The sequence below is a fragment of the Daphnia pulicaria genome, chromosome 11 (genome assembly GCF_021234035.1).
Source record: "Daphnia pulicaria isolate SC F1-1A chromosome 11, SC_F0-13Bv2, whole genome shotgun sequence".
Classification (NCBI taxonomy): domain Eukaryota; kingdom Metazoa; phylum Arthropoda; class Branchiopoda; order Diplostraca; family Daphniidae; genus Daphnia; species Daphnia pulicaria.
The window spans coordinates 2230602-2248808 of NC_060923.1; the positions used below are offsets into that span (position 1 = coordinate 2230602).

The window sequence follows — 18207 nt, forward strand, 5'->3', positions numbered from 1 at the left end:
CAATAATGGTCAAGTAATATTAGCACATATTGAACGTGTAGCCTGGCTTTTTCTTCTTCTGTTATTTGCATGTCATGAAATGATGTGAATATTCCCTTTTATTTTAAAGCTGTGCGTGCGATGCATGTTATTTGCCTCACTTACACATTGCGCCCAGTCATTCCGCCCGACTAGAAAGGGTTGCATATATTTTTTTCGATCATGCAAGCTGATTATACCTGTCATTAGCCTAACTTTTTTTTATTATTTATTTTTATGATGTTCCCTGCTGAGCTCATGGGGGATTCGGCTGGGCACAGCGTTTGGACACACCCCCCTCCTCATTTGAATGCATCATCAGACCATTTGTGCGTTTCAAGCGAAAAAAAAAGGAACGAAATAATGAGAAGTGACGCGGCGCCAGAGATGAAACGCCACCCTTTTCTTTCCCGCTTTTCTTCTTATGGTTTGAATAGTTTTTTCTTTTTACTTTTCAACAACTAGGAACTTTGTTCTCGGAGCCCTGCAGAGTCATGACGGTACGCAACACACAAGAGTTGGGTCTTCACTATCCCCAATGGTGGATATCCAGCTCTTATTGTTACAATCCGTGTAAAAGCTTTTGATCTAAACAAACGCTAATTATAAAATTTTGTTTCTTGAAAAAGAAAAGAGTGGACACGAGTATGCACTTTTTCATGTAAATTTTGAACAGTTCAAAGATTCTAGTGAATTTAAGCAACTTTTATTTATACTTTGTCGAGACAAATTCTCGTTAAAAAAACGGACTTTATTCTTTCTGAAATCTGAAGTCATTGTAAAAGGACACGATACTGCACTTATAATTGTATTCGTAACATTCTCCATAGAAAGCGAAAAGCCGTTTTCTTGGAACTTTTATTGTAAATTCCTTTTCGCCATGATCTCAAACGACGATTGACATTCAATCCCGATAACGAAACAGTTCGGTCGGCGGTGTAACCAATGTTAAACAAGGATGAGGAATACCCATTTTCCTTGTTCTTGTAATTCCTTTTATGGCCCAACTTTGGATATCTGCATAGAATATGACTTTGCTGCAAATTTATTCAAATAATTTTTTATTTCTTTTCTTTTTATCGTTTCATATTATTACGCCAGCCCGGGAAAACAAAACATTCTTCGCGTGGTTCAGCATTCGAGACGCCAGCCGAGTTAACCTCCTCCTTTTGGCTGGACGGGAAATAACCGTAAATCAGTACGTCTCTCCCACATTTCTTTTCTGCAGTACTCGCAGCTATGCCACGATTGCATTTCACGAGAGCGTAATCATCACTTTACTGTAATTGTATTCCTCAAATTCCGTAGGAATTGTTGTCTTTTGGGTTGTTTCGTGTAAGGTATATAACTATTCCGGCATCCGCATAGGTCACCTGTGAAAAAGGCGAAACCTTGGAACGCCCTCGTTCCTTTTTTTCACCCCCCAAAATCCCACCAGAACAAAAAAATCCTCCCTCTTACCACTCTAACAGCTGGATGAACGCGCGTGCGGATACCTGCTATTTATGAACGTCATTCGTAACTTTTCCTCGAAGCCATTATTTAAATCACCCGGTGAATTCTATTTTCTTTATTTTTTATAGCAAAAAAAACTATTCGATCCGGCGGATAAACTTGCGATTGCGGATTGTCTAAATTTGTCTTTTTCTTTTGTCTGCAAAGGTTTTCACCGCTGTGTCATCGACGGAGGCGTGTGGGCGGGTGTCATCCGCACACCAACTTTGATTTGACAAACAAATACAAATTTCCATCGCCGTCTAGTCGTGAAAAAGGAGGGGAAAAACCTCCAAAGTCATGCGACGTAATGAAAAAAAAAAAAACGCCGCCGGAACTGCCAAGGCCGGCGTGAATCGTGAGCCAGTCTCTCTCTCTCTCGGGGGTCATTGAACGTCAGCCAGCAAAAGCGTAAACAGGTAAACGCAAATGCATCATCCGTCTGAGTGAAATGAGATGTTTTTCATATGGAAGATGCGATGCTCCAAAACATTAATGACGACCCATGTCGTAAAAAAACAAGGGCAGACTTTGTGCACGCAAAGCTCAACTTTATTCTTATGTCATTTCCAAACAAAAAACAAAATCTTTTCGAATTTTTTTAAAATGTTGATGACGCGGGAACGGTGATATCATCCCGTTCCCTACAGAACATTTTAACGATTTCTTTTTAAAAAGACATTTTTAATGATTCTTTGTAGAGTCGCCCATTCATTTCTTTTTTATTACTCAAAATACAACAAAGTCTCGGATTTTCTTGCGACACTTGTGCTCTCGTTCCACGAGATGGATCTCTCCGGGCTCAAACAGAGCGGATGAAAAACAACCAAGTCAAAAAGAAGATTAACGACCGAAAAAATATCCAACTCATTAACAAAGACGGTTTTGTTTTTGTCTCTTTTTACAGGTTGATACTGCCCCCTTCTAGCTGATGGGCTAAATGTAAAAATAGGAACGGACGAACAGCGGAAGAAGTTTTTTAGCGCGTGAGAGAGAAGAAGAAGAAGAAGAAACAAAATGAAGGTCGTAAATTATCCAGCCGGACGGACATCCCTCGAGAAAAACCAACAGGTGACGTCTCGTATTTGTTTTTTTCCCGTTTACCTAAAACACCATAGATCTCAATCCCCCCCCCCCAAAAAAAAAAAAAAAAAAAAAAAGATCTAAAATCTCTTTTAATGCATCAAGCATAATATTTTAACTATCGACTGGCCTATAGGTTTCCAAACGATGTCAATGCGTGTGGTGGTACCATACACTTAACCCAGAAAAAATGGGCGGACGAAAACATCTGACTACACCACACCAAAGTAAAGAAAGAATGCCAAGACAGATGGCCATTCTCCTGAGCGTGATTCTTCTTTTTATTTATTTATTTTTGCAGAAAATTGGACTTTGATGAATGAGCCGAGTCCGGAACGAATAGTAAAATTTTGATACTCCAACCAACATATCAATCGGATGTCCCGCTGGTTATATTTTTACCGTTCTTTTTATTGGTGTGTGTGTGTCTAAGAAGGCTAACATTTTTTATTTTATTTTTTAGTTGAGATTGAGGGCTGGCAAGAAAAGTTTACGCAGTAATGGGTCGCGGTGGCAACCCGCTATGTAAATACGCCGTAAAGGTAACGAAAAAAAATTTCGGCATTTCTTTCTCTGTCATTTCCTACGTGAATTCTAGTAGCGTTCAAGTATTTTAAGAGACCCCCCCGCCCGACTCTATCGACGATTTTCGTCAAACAGCTGTTTGCCTTTTTCTATGACTCTTTTATTTGTTACGTAATAATTACTCGTCGTTTGATTTGTGATTGGCTTCTAATGCGTCTAGACTCTTTTCGTCTCACATTTTTCGCATACGTCGCATTGCCAGGCTGTGAATTAACTTCAAAGACCCCTCCGTATTCATTTGGAATTAAAATTTTTCTTTTTTTTTTTCGGGGAATTTCCCACGGGGTGGATGAATGGCGCGTGACAGGAACACAAATTTTTTTAAGGCCTCAAAGTGGTTTCTGTTTTTTTTTTTTTTTTTTTTTTTTTGCGACGAAGAACCGCATCATTAAATTCATTATGTTTACTCAGAAGTAAATATCAATCTAGGCCATTCGGAGAAAAATAGCCAAGAGAAAAGTTCAAGACCATCAAGTGCAGACGCGCAGACAGGGGCTGGTTGTTGTTTCGTAATCAACCATCTGCCGCCTCCGCTGCTGCTGCTGCTGTTTTTAGCGTACAGCCCACCCGGTTAGACCCCAAAAAGTTTTTTCACTCGGTCAAGACCCTCGTTTACCTTCTTCTTCTTCTTTGATTTTTTTTTCTTAGATCTCACCATACGTACAACTGAAAACGGGAATTGTTCGTGCAGGTTTATTTTTAACTTTTTGGGTTGATTTGTGTTTCTAATAAAAATTGGGAAATTTCAACAGTTCTGGGAATGATTTGTACATTTCCTATTTGGGTAGACTGTAGAGTTTGCTATCGAACAATATGTTTAAAGACGCCCTATGCCCGCTGAGATGGGCCGTTCCCATTCGACTTTGCGGAATGGCGACACCTGGGAATGAATTTCCTGGATTTCAAAGAAGACAAACATCGAGAGAAGGAATTAAGACATTCCAATCCCGAGAAAGTTCGATTTAAATCTTCCCCCTTTTTAATATTATTGTTAACTTTTTTATTTTAAAAATGTCGCCGAATGTCGTATGAAACCACCTCACCTTTATTATCCGAAATGTTCAGAAAAAAGGTCGTCGACATTAATTTGAACCGTCATTTCATTTGCATTTGCTTCGGAGAAATCTTTTTTTTTATTTTTGGCGTCTGGAGACCCGCATTGTTAAGCTTCGTCTCACAGCGATGAAAATCGCCTCTTTTTTCCTTGAAGAAACCAAAAGTTTATTTTTAATTGTTTTAAAAGAATCAAGTTTGACCGGTTTTCTAATTCGAAACGCATCTTTACTTTCCATTTTAAAAAATCAGGGTTTGGGCGCTATAACAACTTAACCAGGCAAGGTGTCCGTCTTTCAAGGTAAAAATTGAACTACGACCTTAAGAAAAAGTTAACTCTTTGTGCAAACAAATTCGCTCCATCACCTTGTAGTTGGTCAATCATTTCCGTGCATGACGACACCAACATTTCTCGGTATTTATAAAACGTTTACAAGCCGGAAGGTTTTATTTATTAATTTTTTTTCTGTTATCGTCAGCAGATCAGACGCGAATCGAATGGACCGAGATCATCAATCTTATTCCGTAGTTGAATATTACAGCGCTCACGTTATGGCGGCAATTAAATTTTTTTGAAAAAAAGAAGAAGACTGGAACCACCGAGAAATGGACGCAGCAGAAGGGAACGGCGGGTTGCCGAGGGGCGATTGTCCTTGAATTTATATAGCCAAACACTAACGGGAAGGTCTATGCACACGCACAAGAGAGAGACCATGTGTGTGTGTGAGCTGGAGAAGATCCAACCCAAAAAGACAAGGAGGTTCATCTCCGTAGGGAGGGAAGAGTTGAACGTCTTTTTAAAAGAAAAAACCAGTCGGGTCCGTCGTCTTTCGTCTCAGTCAGCGCCGGCCGTCTGAACGATACACAACTCCTTCCGAGCGAAATTTTGTGTTTTTCCAGCATTCCGTCCGTCACGAGGAATTCGTACCTTTCCGTCGTGGGAAGTTTGGACCAGCCGACGCGGATTTCTGTTCTAGTGCGACGCCCGTCGACGATGGAGTCGCAAATCAGCGCCCGGCAGACGATGCTGGAGAAGATGAAACGGCCGTTCGTCAACAACCGCAGGTTCAACCGCTACTGGAACAGCATCCAGCTCAATCTGACCCGCAATTCCGGATATTACGCCTTGGTTTCGTCGCTCATGTGCCTGTGTCTCATCGGACTCCGCTCCAACGGCGAATATCACGATCACGACGAAATAGATTCCGAGCTGCACTACAGTTTCCACAACTGGGAACCAAAGGTAATGTTCACTCGTCGTTCAACGACCTTTTCACCGTTTCATTCACTGAATTAAGTATTTCTCGGGTTGTTATTTTGTTACAGAAACCGATGGAAATTCACCCGCGTGAACGGGTGAGTTATTTCTAGATAGAATTTCAGCTGATAACGTAAACGCTTCGAATGCCTTTTATGTCATACCAAAACCTTTTTGGTGATACGTTTTTGTTCTTTCCCAACTTCAATGGCATTACTAGACGCTTTTTGTGTTTTTGGTTTTCCGATGTGGCAATTCTAAATTTTGATATTTGATTTGATTGATGGCGTATGTACAGCGAGCCGTGGATTCGTCAGATGGTGAACCAAAGATAATCCTTTTCTGGACGAAATACCACGGAAGCGCCAGTTTCGATTTCGGATTGGGTTCAAGACCGTTCGAGACGGCCGGCTGCCGAGTTTCCAACTGCAAAACAACCACCGACAGGTTGTTGCTCAATGAGTCACACGCCATCATTTTCCATTCGGGAAATCTCAACATCTCCGACATGCCGCCCGTTCGTTTCGATCACCAGCGCTGGATCTTTTATTCCTTTACATCGCCAGTCAATTTGGCTCCCATCCCGAAATTCTTACAAGTAAATTTATTCAAAAGTTAAAAAAAGAAGATTACATAACAACGATTTAATTATTCAAGGACAAATTCAATTGGACAATGACTTACCGCCGAGATTCAGATATTATTCATCGCTATCCATTCGGATCTCTGGTGGCCAGTAAAACGATGCGCAAGAGTTACGGCAAAACGCGTCCGACGGCCAACTCTGTGCAGCGTCGGATTCCGCACAAGAAGAAGCTCGTCGCCTGGATTACGTCCACTTGCCCTACGTCGGTGCGGCGGGAAAATTACGTGCGCCAGTTGGCCAGGCACATCTCTGTCGACATTTACGGCGGGTGCGGTCACAAATACTGCGGCAGTCACGAACAGGTGCGTGATATCCCTTTTAACTTTGTCTCTCTCTCTGCGTGCGTTCTGCGTGTAGGGTCCCACCGAAATATTTTTCCAGATGATTTCGTCGGCGAAAACCCGTAAAAAAAACTACCGAAAACAAAAAGAACTTAACCGAAAAAACCACTTTCGAATGTTGTGGGATGTTAATCATTTTGTTCACTCGCCACCAGATAAAAAAATAAAAAGGAAAAAAAGAACTATTGCGTGAATGCTAAAACAATTCCTCCTACTTCATCTCCTACTTTATTTATTTTTATTCGGCCAATAAAAACAACGTACCCAATTACCTTGGTTATATTGTGTGTGCATAATATCCACTCGACTTTACCCGCGGGAGAATCGTTGAACGTGACCTTGCGGTACTTTTCGTCCCCCACCGGCAGCAATGGAGGGTTTTATTTGCCTTTGTCGGGATGCATTATACTCTCTCTCTCTTTTATAAAAAATCCTTTCACGATCCGCCATGTATTTTAGTGCCGGGCTGCCTTTTCTTAAGACTTGACAGGGATTTATATCCCTTACTGGCGTGAGTGAGCTTCTGCATTTTCTAACCCCCCACGTTTGTGTCGTATGAATTCATGAGAAAAATGTCGAGAAAATGGAAATTAAATTCTTGATTGTTTTTTTATTTTCTCTGCAGTGCATGAAGATGCTCCGTGAAGATTACAAGTTCGTGCTGGCCTTTGAGAATTCCCTGTGCACAGACTACGTCTCGGAGAAATTGTACACGGCGCTGGAGAATGGCGTCGTGCCCGTCGTCTACGGTGAGGCCGACTACCGGGCCTACGCCCCCAGCTATTCCTACGTCAACGCCCGCGATTTCGGCTCGCCAAAGGAGTTGGCCGAGTACCTGTGGCTCTTGCACCAGAACGACCATCTGTACCAGAACTATTTCTCGTGGAATCAAGACTACATGGTGGACAGGTTCCCTACCGACGGATGGTGCAACTTGTGCCAGATGCTACACCGACCCATCGAGTCGCAGGCCTATTCCGACGTCCAGCGATGGTGGGCCGAGGAAGTCACTTGCACCTCCAATTATCACTTCAATCTCACCGTCAGCAACAATCTAGAGCCGGTGGCGTCCAATTCACTCCACTAATTAAGTGTCGCCGTGATGTGGTACGTGTGGAATTAAATTCAAAAACCTTTTTTTTTTTTTATTCAAATTTCAATCAAAAGAAACGATGGTGCGCGTCATCTGCTTGCTTCAGCCCCATTGTTGTTCCAATTGAGAAACAACCTTAATCCCTCCACATTCGAACAATTAATTATACGATTACTAGTTTATGCCGGTTTGAATTGCCAATTTGTGTAACATCCTAAACGCGCTGAAACCGCCAATCGACGGCCATTTTTTTGCTTATTTATGAGATAAAATTGAATTTGTTGTGTCCTAACATTTTAAAACGAGAATCTGGTCGAGAAGAAGAATATGTGCTGACTTTGCGCTACATCGTTTCATATTGTGAAAAGGTTTTTTTTATTTGTCCATCGCTATTTTTTCTATCGAAAAAATGTTTTTAAGAATTTGCCTTTCCGGTAGTAGAGTTCCGTTACACTCGATTTGTAGGGAAATAAAGAAAAGATTAATGTTGGCTGAAATACGGTGTGTGCTATACAAGCTGTTCGTTTATTGTTACGGTATCAAGTGAATGTATAATTAGTGGCCCTCTGACGTTTGTTGTCAGCTGTTTCTGTCCGTGGGCACATCCAATGTGATGAAGTCTGATCAAATAAATGTTTTCCCACCAGAATTCTCATTTCGTGTCGTCTCTCAAAGGTAAGAGTTGAAGATTTGAACAGATTCGCTGACGCGATGAACTTTCATCAACAACATCTGACAACGTCGCAGCAGACGATTTATCTCTGTTGTCTACCACCTGTCATCTGTGTGTAGCTCTTAAAAATGCTTTATCCGAGAGTTAGACAAACATTTCCTTAACGGACTCATGGTGTCGTAAATTTACAGTTTTTCTTTCGTGGGGACCAGCAGAAAAGACAAAAAAGAAACTGTTCCGAGTTACGGGAGTTGCAACGAGAAGTAACTCGGTCAAAGTGTTCACATACTGACCGTCACTTCTGCAAGTGTTACGACAATATGTGATGCATACGTTTGCTAACCTTTTGTAGCTTCTTCTTGCGGCGGTTTCGAAATGTTTTACGCCTTGGGAAATGTGCACAGTGGCCTTTCTCGTGATTGATCGGCTTATAGTTTCGTGATATCGCCAACGGACGATTTGGAGGTAACGTGTCATTACCAAGTTTGTAGCGCTTGCCTTTCATGTTAGTCGTAAAATTTTCATTTTGTTTTCAATTTTCAACGGAATGCTCTTTTGAGCCGAATAATGCCTAACCTATTCATAAGGGTTTTCCCCGATATTTTAAGGTATGCAATTATTACATTCAAAAAAGCATTTCGACTCTCAGTTTCTGAATTCTGTGCGGTAAGTGTCACATATCACAATTTACATAAATGGGTACGTAAATATAGCAGAAATGGGCTCACACAACCAGGACGAAATGATTAAGAGCTAGGGGGGAAAAAAGTAACAGCTGGCTATCGGGTTTCTTTGCTATTAGAACTGTAATCTGCAGGACATTAATATTAATCGAACCATTACTTTAGGCACCCGCAAACAGGGCCGTATTTCCGGTTTACTTTTGGAGAATTTCCATAATACCAGAAACTGATTGTGCATGTAGTTCTAAATTTTCCGCCGAGGTTTTTTTTTTAGGAAAATCAAAGTGGATTGCTTTTGATTTGATATAACAGTTTAGGGTGCTATAAAAGACTTAAAGTCTTTTGGTTGTCTAAAAAGATTGTCCTTGGGTGTCCAAATACCTTTTTAAAAAAGTAATGGTTTACTGGATAGCTTTGAATTGAATGGCTGTTAGAAATTGTCAAAATATTAAATAATACACCTACAAAAGTAATAATCTTTCAGATGCAGATTTTTCTTTTAAACCGAACCAATGGATTCTTTAAATTCGTGTAAAATTCAAAAATGCATTACTAGATGTCGCATTGTCGCCCTTGTTGTTCCTGCATCATGAAACATGGCGAAACAAATTGTTGCTAATTTATACTTATATTCCTGCGATTTCAAATACCAAATTGAACTTCGGTATCATGTGTACGTTTATCTTGACCTAGTTTCCTTATTTTTATACTGTACCAACTTATTTCCTCAAATTCTAGATGCATAAGCTGCGAGTCATTCCAACAAGTTGACTTAGCGCTCAATCAATTTCCATCCATTAGATCCTCAATGCTGTCTAAAGCCTAAAACTCATGTTTGAAGCATACACATAGTGTAATACAAATGTGCCGAGATAAGGTATTTCCCCATTACTGCTACCAGACGATTACAATTCAGATTTTCATATAACATAGGTATTCTTGCTCATGAACCATAGGATATTTTCTGAATCTCGCAATTTTGGTGGCATACCCTGCAACAGCATGTTTTTTGTTATGGCTGTTTCTACTTCTGTTAAGAAGGCAACCCAGCTGAGGGATAGGTAGAGTTTTATTTCTCATAGGTTAATGTGTGTTAATTTGTAAATAACAAAGATAATTTCCCTGTCCCATTTCCACTTAGAGTTTCAGAGACATGAAGAGTGTGAAGTGACCTGCCATGTATGTACCAGATCTGCTTGATGAAAGTCAAATGCCTTTCTAAATTCATCACCTGTATGATAAAGGTAAGCAAAAATACACACTATCACCACCTACTGCAACACTCATGACACTTTCTTTAGCATCAGGAAATTTATCTCGACATGTGGAGTTATGCTGTTGGTTGCTGTGAATTCCATTTTTATGGTTTTGTCATCATGAACATTTTAGTGTTCTTGTAAAAAAGGTAAAGATTAATTCATTGTCATATTTCATTGTAAATTTTTTTTTTTTTTTTTTCACAGAGCACGCAGTTTCTTTATGGAATCGTGTGGTCCTGGCACGGAGATTCTTGTGCCAATGCTGACCTGTGTCCATGACGGAAGAGGGACTTCCACCAACGTTCTTCTTCATCCTTATCTTCGCGACGCACGCTCAGCTTCACTGCTTCTAAATTTGTTGTACTTCACTGGAAACTTGGCGAGTTTCTGGACCACTTCAGTGATCGCTTCCGTCCGCTGTTACACACCTGCAGTCACTCACCACGGGATTATGCCCAGGTACCCAACAATTCACTTATTTTCGTAGGTTATCTACCAATACCAATAGTTGCGTTAGACTCTGTCTGTGTAATAGTTTCCAAAATCAGGCCCTTTTACGCGCCAACGAAGTTTTACTTGGAAGTTGCTTTTTTCTAACGCTAGATGGCTCTTTGATAATTTGCAGCTGTCAAAGCAGTCAGTTTCAGTTACTTTGCACATCTCTTTTAACATTTATCGGCAGTTATTTTGTTGAAATATTTAGTGATAACTGACGATTATTATTCCAGCAACAAAGCTCACTTGTTAAATTTTCGATATTTTGCTTTTTTTTCTACTTCCGGTTTGCTCATTTCAGTCAGTAATTCAGTAAATATTCATGCGAGGCACAAAAGAACCACGTATTCGTGATCCTCGTCGAATTTTTGGTAAAGTTCATGTTTTTATTTGTCCGTACGCGTACTTCCGGTTTGGAAATTTTCCTGAACTATAGTTCAGGAAAATTCTCGATTTCGGCCAAATTTTGGATTTCGTTTAAATCACTCTTTATCGACCCCAAATTTAATGGAGATCACGAATATGTGGTTTAATTTGACGACAGCTCAATGGTTGAGGCGCTGTGGTTACTTCCGGTATACTTCCGGAATTTTTGTTAAAGACTAGCAAGTGAGCTTTGTTCTGTTTACAGTTCTCAATATTGCAAGCTTGATTTTAAGTTTAAAAAATTGCATTTTTAAATCTTTGAGCTAAAAAACCAGATCGATGTGCCTATATTTATTATGTAACTTTTATTGGCATGTCACTTAATAGAATTGTTTGTCTTGATTCAGGTAATGCAGAGGAGACGTCGAGAAGATGGATTTTCTCATCTTTGACAATCGTCACTGGTCTCTGTCGGATGTTGCCCCTGCTCCTGGTGCGAACGAAACTCGGTCGAATCGCGACCGACACCGAGACTCGTCATCAATGTGGATCATCGTATTGTTGGTATTATTTCGTTTGTGTTGTGTTAGTTAACCCGTTGTCTGCCACGCCTTTGTTCTCCCCTGCACGGGCCGCGCTGTTCGGTTTCGTGGTCTAAAAGCCGCGGAGTCGGAGAGTCGCCAAGCCCAACATTTGCCGCAAGGCAAGCCTGTTATAAGGCAATGCACCTTAGTCCCCCCCCCCCCCCCTTGTCAGCACGGACTTGTCAGCAATGGCAAGTTCCACTTGGTCATGGATCCTTCAGACGTGGCGCGCAGAGTAGTAGACTAGAGTATAACCTACGGGTTGTATGGCGTGGCAGCCAACGGGTTAACTTAAGTGTATGTATATGTGACTGTAAAAAGTGGTGGAATTGTGGGTGGAGGTGGGACATTATAACAATTCTTTTTATAAGTTTTTTGTTCATTGTCTTTTAATTTATACCAAGTTTTGTTTAGGAATTATCTCAACTTCAAAGTCTTTCATTTTATACAAAGTTTATCTACTTGCCTACTACATTTAAGACTTACCAAAATCAACAGTTACAAGTTTCTTTCGTAACCTACCATTGTAACATCGTCAAAACACAAGAACATGTCCGTATGCATATCGACTAAGGCAGTAGTAACCTCCAAAATATGAAACAGACATATCACAACGCAGGATATTGGCCTTTAAGAAGTTCCAACACCAATAGACAACTAACAAATGACGACAAATGACAGGCTTTAAGTTACTACCAAAAGTCTTACAATAGAATTACCCGCATTAGAATTTTTATTTTCTCATTTGGGTTCAACAATTAGTTCCCAGTGACGAATGACCATGAAGACAACCGACAAATGTTAATAAAATCAAATGGAAATTTCGGCTCTAGCATTTAGGAACCTCCATGTAGCAAGTTGCGTGGTTTATGGTGTAGTACTCCGCTCCCCTCGTGGTGTAGTACTCCGCTCTCCTCGTGGTGTAAATCGGACAGTTATTTTTTGGGGCTTTGGTGTAGTAGTTCAGGACATCATAAGTTGTTGTGTACTACTCTGGGGCCTTGGCGGTTTAGTATTCGGTTCTTGCGTATTTTTTGTCGTGCTGTAAGACGGCGGCGTTGCGGGTTGTTATCCGCCATACCCACGAGACATCGGTACACCCGTTGTCGACCCAACCATCAAGGATACAACCATCAAGGATACAACAATCAACAGCAGAACGACGCCATAGTTAACTGGAGGTAAGTAATTTGAAAAATTAATTTCATCAATAACTGACAAATTAAAAAAACAGTATGTAACAATGAATTAATTGAGACAAAACTCAATGAATAAACAGAATATTTACCATGTGGTTTTAGCGTAATACTCGGTTGCCTTGGTGTAGTAAACAGTAGCCTCAGTTTGGTAGTAGCTTGAATAGTAGTACTTGGGAGCCTCGGTGTATTAAGTAGATGTTACGTATGTTGACTTAGTTGTGTAGTAAGGTGGCGGCGTTGCTGTTTGGTATCCAACATACCCAAAAGACATCGGTACTCCCGTGGTCGCCCCAGCCATCAACGATCCAACACCCAACAGAGGCACGATCCACAGTTGACTAGACAGTAAATAATTTAAACATTAATTGTCGGTTATAACTAGTAAATTAACAAATATAATTTTGGAATGATTCACAACTTGTATAAAAAACAAATAGAATATTTACCCATGTTTCCTAAGATGGAGCAGCGATAAGGTGTTTAATACTCAGGAGCATTGGTGTGGAGGCCTTCGTTCAGTAACTAGATGTTAACGTTGTTGATTAGTAAGGAGGCGGCGTGATGTAGTATTCTTTCGCTGCTGAGGCTCGTTATCAACATGCGCAGGAGACATCAGTAAACCAGTGGTCACCACGGCAATCAACGATCCAACACCCAAAAGGAGAACGGCGCCATAGTTAACTTTAAAATAAACAAATTGAAAAATAAATTTTCGAATATGACTGAATCAACAACTAAAAACAAGATAGAATTCATTCACGACTTGAATTTAAACTGAATGTTTACCCATGATTGCGAACTGATATGCTATGAAGCAGGCAGTTGGAGACCCTGTAGTTGTTGCCGTGTCAGAGATGGTCACACGACTGATCTCTGTGGCCTTTTCTCTCTCCTTTTATACGACTTTTTCTCACCCTTACCTCTCAACTTAAGCCTTGGGGCAATTGTAGACCTACTTGATAATGTTGCAACACGTGTCGTTCTCACCTAACCTCTACACCACTGCATGAAAGTTTTACCAATTTTATGTAATGATCTCCGTGACCTTCGGTTGAATGAGATACAAACTGGCCTTTCCTCCCACAGGTTGACGTAACTGGGGATGGGTTTACAAAAAAAATTATCAAAATGAATACCAAATGGTTATGTAAAACTTTCCGTTCTTACCCAACCTCTACACCACAACATTGACAGTTTTACGTAATGATCTCCGAGACCTTCGAAAGTGAAGGACATGCAAACTGGCCTCTACCTTCTGCAGGTTGACTTTGCCGGGGATTTTGAAGATATTCTACTGCAAACTTATCGATAAAGTTTCAAACACATTATCAATCCATATTCATTTCATGATGAGCACAGTTGACCCTTGTTAGAAACCTCCTTTCTTAGTCAATAAATTCTCAAAAGTTGCAAAAGTGTTAACGCTTGATCAATCTTTGTAGTTACTCAGTCCCATAATATTTAAACAGGGGTGGAATCATGATTACAACAATGCTTTGTCATTTAGTTACATTTAGAGGCCAATATTGTGTGATCGACCCAATGGATTGTGAACAGCCCTAGCAAGAGATTTCGTCAATCTCCAGAACGCCTCCCTTTAAATTAGGAAAATTGAATATGATTAAGTTGTTTTGTTCTCATCAAATAGAACATCTATTGACGCCCTTCATTGAGATCTAATGTTTCTTGTGTTTCAATACCCCAACATTCAAAAAGAAGCTTGAAACAACTTTCCCCCATTTAATATACACTAACGCCTGATGGAATCAACAACAGTCTGCGCCAGGAAGATAAGGGCCCATTAAAGATAAGGGAATATCATGAAATGAACTTTTGTCGTTTCCAAATGCCCCAAGTTCAATTCTCACTCTCTTCACATGTCCGATTGTCCCTCCATGTTGTCTCCCACTGCTCCCATGTCTATGCTATTGTAATGTAATGCAATAACAAAACTACTGGCTAAATCTTACATGTACTAACACTGTTGGAACAGCAACCTAACGACCAGTGAAAATTTGACAACTAAAATTTCCGGCTGCACCGATGGGCGATGATTTGTTTCTTACCCCCTACCTCTTATTCAAGAGAACCGCTACATTTACCTTGAAAGAATTTGACGAAATGTCCCGGCAGGAATGGGAAGTGTGTACAGTCGTTTTATCAGGCTCTGATCGTCTGATGCTTGCACCAGTAATGACGAAATTCATTCACCTTTACGTTTCCAGATCTGCTAAAAGGTATAATATACTCATTAGTTACGGAAAAGTAAATAAAAACGTTTACTATTACCTGGTGATTTACGCCTTTCGTATGATGGACGGTATGCATTCGATTCCCCATCTTCAATTTCTTCCAGACTGCCATTTCCTTCGACAAAGCTACATGAATATATAAAATAATATCTGCATATAAACAAATAACACCAACTGCCACTGCACCCAGTGATTTAAACATTTTTGTACAACTGTGGTGGGATAAGAAGAAAATAATAGGTTGAACTATAAAGAATTGACGTTTAATATGAAATCTGCTTCACCCATCCAGGAAAAATTCACATGTGATAAACAGATTATTGCGTCTTTCCCCCCGATGGGTGAATCAAACCTCCATTACTTCACTTCGAATTGTAAATGTGAGTACTGACAATAGAAAACTGGAACTGGAAAACCAAATATTTCATTCGAGTCTTTCGGGCACAAGAGACCGACAATTTGACTTTTCCTAATTGATCGGATAAGCTGAATTCCAACTAGGTTGACAATTTGACATGTCGGATGCATTAAGATAGCATGAAGAATGATTTTCATGAAAATTGCACAACTGAATTGGATTAGAAGGTTTAATTCCAAATGGAGGTCAAGCTGACAAGCTCTTCCGAATTAGACATTATTTTTGGCCTTTTCACAGTTAGGCTGTTAAATCAAGCATCTCTGTAAATATACACTATCAGCAGAAAAGACTTTGAAAAAATGTGGCAATTAAGACAGCAAAATGGTTATCGATAAGCAGAACTAGAAATAAATCTTTGATTTTGAATGAGATTAAAAATCATTCAGTCATGATACTCCTGGAAACCTGTAATGCAAACTGATGGCAACACTGAGAAATCCAACTTCTTTACTAAACTAGGTTTTATCAATCTCTATCAATATCGTAAGCACCACTTTCCCACATTTCCATAGAACTTCTATCTTGCATGTACATGATTTGATTAAACTAAGACCCTAATGGAGCTTCAATCTTTTGCAGAGTATAACAAAACTTCGATGAAAAATTACTCGAAAAGCTTTTTCAACAATCAAAGTTGAGCAGTGAATTCACTCCCAAAAATCCTAAAAATTGTCACTTGATTTCTTTTACTGATTGATAAGATACGATAAATGAAACACAAAGGTATTTCAATCAAATCTCAACGAAAATAATTTTTTAATCTAAGGACACGTGGAAGGACTTCATAGCCTTCTATTTTTCAGCCAATTATTTCATTGACTTGTTTGAGATGTTGATAAAGTAAAACCAAAAATTTCAGACAAAAAATAATTATGTAAGACTAACAGAACTTACCAAAATAAGGGGAAAAAAATGGAAATTACGACGAGAAAGTATAAATATCAACGACAACCAGTCAGCCACCATTTTGAAGCCGTTTCTTTTTTCTTAACTCAGCGTTGCCGTATTTCAAATTCCGTTCAGTGGCGGGAATAATACAATATTTAAAAACTGCAATCATGCTACAGACCTGCAGTGTCCTCTCTCGATAGAATTTCCCCATTCAAATGCCTTCAGCATACGGTAAAAAGAAAATTGTGTAGGCTTGACGCCCATCTCTTTTTTCCATTTAATCAACAGAAACAGATGTCAATTTTACAAGTAAAGTTGTTTTTTTTTAACTGGAAAAAGCCTATCTTTTTTTTTCAGTTTATAATGCCAACTTCTTACCGGATGGCTACATCAAAATTTATACGAGTTAAGCCTTGAAGATTAAATTTAATTCAATAGAAAGATAAATGTATAGTATAATTACTTCTTGTCTATAATGTGATCCGAAATTCAATTCTAGAAGATCTATAAATCTCGTCGATCTGGAATATTTTGATTTAATCTGAAAAATAGAAAATTGCGAGCCTATTATCTTGAATATACACATTTTGCACACTGTACTTTCTATTTCTATAACAAAATTCTTATCACTATTTTTTGGGCAGATATAAATTAACTTGGGTAGATTATAAATGTCATAAATAAGAGTCAATTTATGACTTAGATTTAGTTACTGAAACAAAAGTAAGTTAATCTCATGGGGATATTACATCAACCTATTACATAATAGTAACTAAATTACAACTTTCAAGTAATAAATAAAATTCCGTTATAGCGATTGACAGAAAAAAATTTAGCTTAAAGCAACTTTTATTTTGGAGGGGGTCCAAAATAAAAATGTTGTGAAATCCTTGTTAAAAAAATTGTCTTATCGATGTCTTGTTTCTTCATAGATGTTAAGATAACCACACCCGGGCTATCTCTTTTGCCCACTTGGGAACGCATCCAACAAGAATGGAACCCTCGAGAAAATATTCTCTGGTTCAAGAACCCTGGGGATACCAAACATGCGATTTTGGGCGTCATCTTGGGCTATCGTTTATCAAAAAGAATCACTCGCGCTCACCATAAACTCGTTTCCGTCCATCCATTCCAGAAGCTGGTCATCCATCAAATCTTGCGTACGACAACGAACTGGACCAAACTAGTTCCCCTGCTGTGATAGCCGAATTGAGCCTAAGTTCTACTGTGTCTATGAATATTAGATTTTTGTTTCAAAACCGGTTGGTTAGTTTGTATTGTCGATTGTCTCGTCCTTTAAAAAAAAAAAAGTTTTTATCAACGGCGCGAATCACACGGTTATTTTGGCTGGGTGGTGTTGACGTGACAGGGCAGTCAAACAACATTCATCGAGACTTTAACCCATAGGCTATTTCGTCCTCTGTCCTTGAACACACATATTCTTTAGATTTATCATTAGAAAATTTAGAAAAGGAAAAAATAATCACCAGACATCTGAAATTACAAGCTCAGATATTGGATTACATCAAATCGGGAGTTGTAATATACCGGCGACTAAAGCCAAGCGTTCGACAGACGTAATCATGGGTGTCGACTCGCCTGAAAAAATGGCCAACGTTCATGTCTGATGATCAATGAAATTATAGAGTCGAGTATTATGTGAGAAAGAAACGGAAAAAAATATGAAAGAGGGCGCATTGCGAATGTGTTTTACTTTTAGTTCGAGATTAGTCCGCTGCATCTGAGGGAGGGCAGCAGCTCTTTAGTATCTGATAAAAAATACTGTTTCTCTCGATTGGGACGTTAAAATAAAAGG

At 39.5% G+C, this 18207-nt stretch overlaps 1 protein-coding gene and 4 long non-coding RNA genes across 11 annotated transcripts; 3 read left to right on the forward strand and 2 right to left on the reverse strand.

Moving 5' to 3' along the window:
• The first annotated feature begins 1680 nt into the window (after window positions 1–1680).
• LOC124315333 (4-galactosyl-N-acetylglucosaminide 3-alpha-L-fucosyltransferase 9-like) lies at window positions 1681–8217 on the forward strand. 4 transcript variants are annotated; one of them, XM_046780957.1, is made up of 12 exons: window positions 1681–1931; window positions 2420–2583; window positions 2732–2822; window positions 2897–2984; window positions 3059–3137; window positions 4486–4534; window positions 4607–4648; window positions 4713–5476; window positions 5560–5589; window positions 5790–6089; window positions 6149–6439; window positions 7104–8217. In XM_046780957.1, the coding sequence occupies exons 8-12, from the start codon at window positions 5228–5230 to the stop codon at window positions 7563–7565; spliced, it is 1332 nt and encodes a 443-aa protein (XP_046636913.1). In that variant the 5' UTR covers window positions 1681–1931; window positions 2420–2583; window positions 2732–2822; window positions 2897–2984; window positions 3059–3137; window positions 4486–4534; window positions 4607–4648; window positions 4713–5227; the 3' UTR covers window positions 7566–8217. The 4 variants fall into 4 exon arrangements, with proteins under 4 accessions (XP_046636913.1, XP_046636911.1, XP_046636910.1 ...); XM_046780955.1 differs by having other exon boundaries at window positions 4716–5476; XM_046780954.1 differs by having other exon boundaries at window positions 4486–4648.
• Window positions 8218–9950: 1733 nt separating this feature from the next.
• On the forward strand, window positions 9951–10420 carry LOC124315790. Its single transcript, XR_006911677.1, has 4 exons — window positions 9951–9988; window positions 10069–10171; window positions 10229–10332; window positions 10391–10420. It is a non-coding gene; the product is annotated as an uncharacterized LOC124315790 (long non-coding RNA).
• A 113-nt stretch (window positions 10421–10533) lies between these two features.
• Window positions 10534–11497, forward strand: LOC124315720. Its single transcript, XR_006911598.1, has 2 exons — window positions 10534–10645; window positions 11455–11497. It is a non-coding gene; the product is annotated as an uncharacterized LOC124315720 (long non-coding RNA).
• Window positions 11498–12346: 849 nt separating this feature from the next.
• Window positions 12347–16495, reverse strand: LOC124315715. 3 transcript variants are annotated; one of them, XR_006911590.1, is made up of 7 exons: window positions 16395–16495; window positions 15120–15208; window positions 14933–15057; window positions 13617–13824; window positions 13277–13511; window positions 12920–13168; window positions 12347–12806 (listed from the first exon to the last, which is right to left on the reverse strand). It is a non-coding gene; the product is annotated as an uncharacterized LOC124315715 (long non-coding RNA). The 3 variants fall into 3 exon arrangements; XR_006911589.1 differs by having other exon boundaries at window positions 14933–15060; XR_006911591.1 differs by lacking the exon at window positions 13617–13824 and having other exon boundaries at window positions 14933–15060; window positions 16395–16494.
• A 239-nt stretch (window positions 16496–16734) lies between these two features.
• On the reverse strand, window positions 16735–18197 carry LOC124315792. Of its 2 annotated transcripts, XR_006911680.1 has the most exons (4): window positions 18106–18197; window positions 17879–17990; window positions 17497–17811; window positions 16735–16932 (listed from the first exon to the last, which is right to left on the reverse strand). It is a non-coding gene; the product is annotated as an uncharacterized LOC124315792 (long non-coding RNA). The 2 variants fall into 2 exon arrangements; XR_006911679.1 differs by lacking the exon at window positions 18106–18197 and having other exon boundaries at window positions 17879–18086.
• Between the last annotated feature and the right edge of the window lie 10 nt (window positions 18198–18207).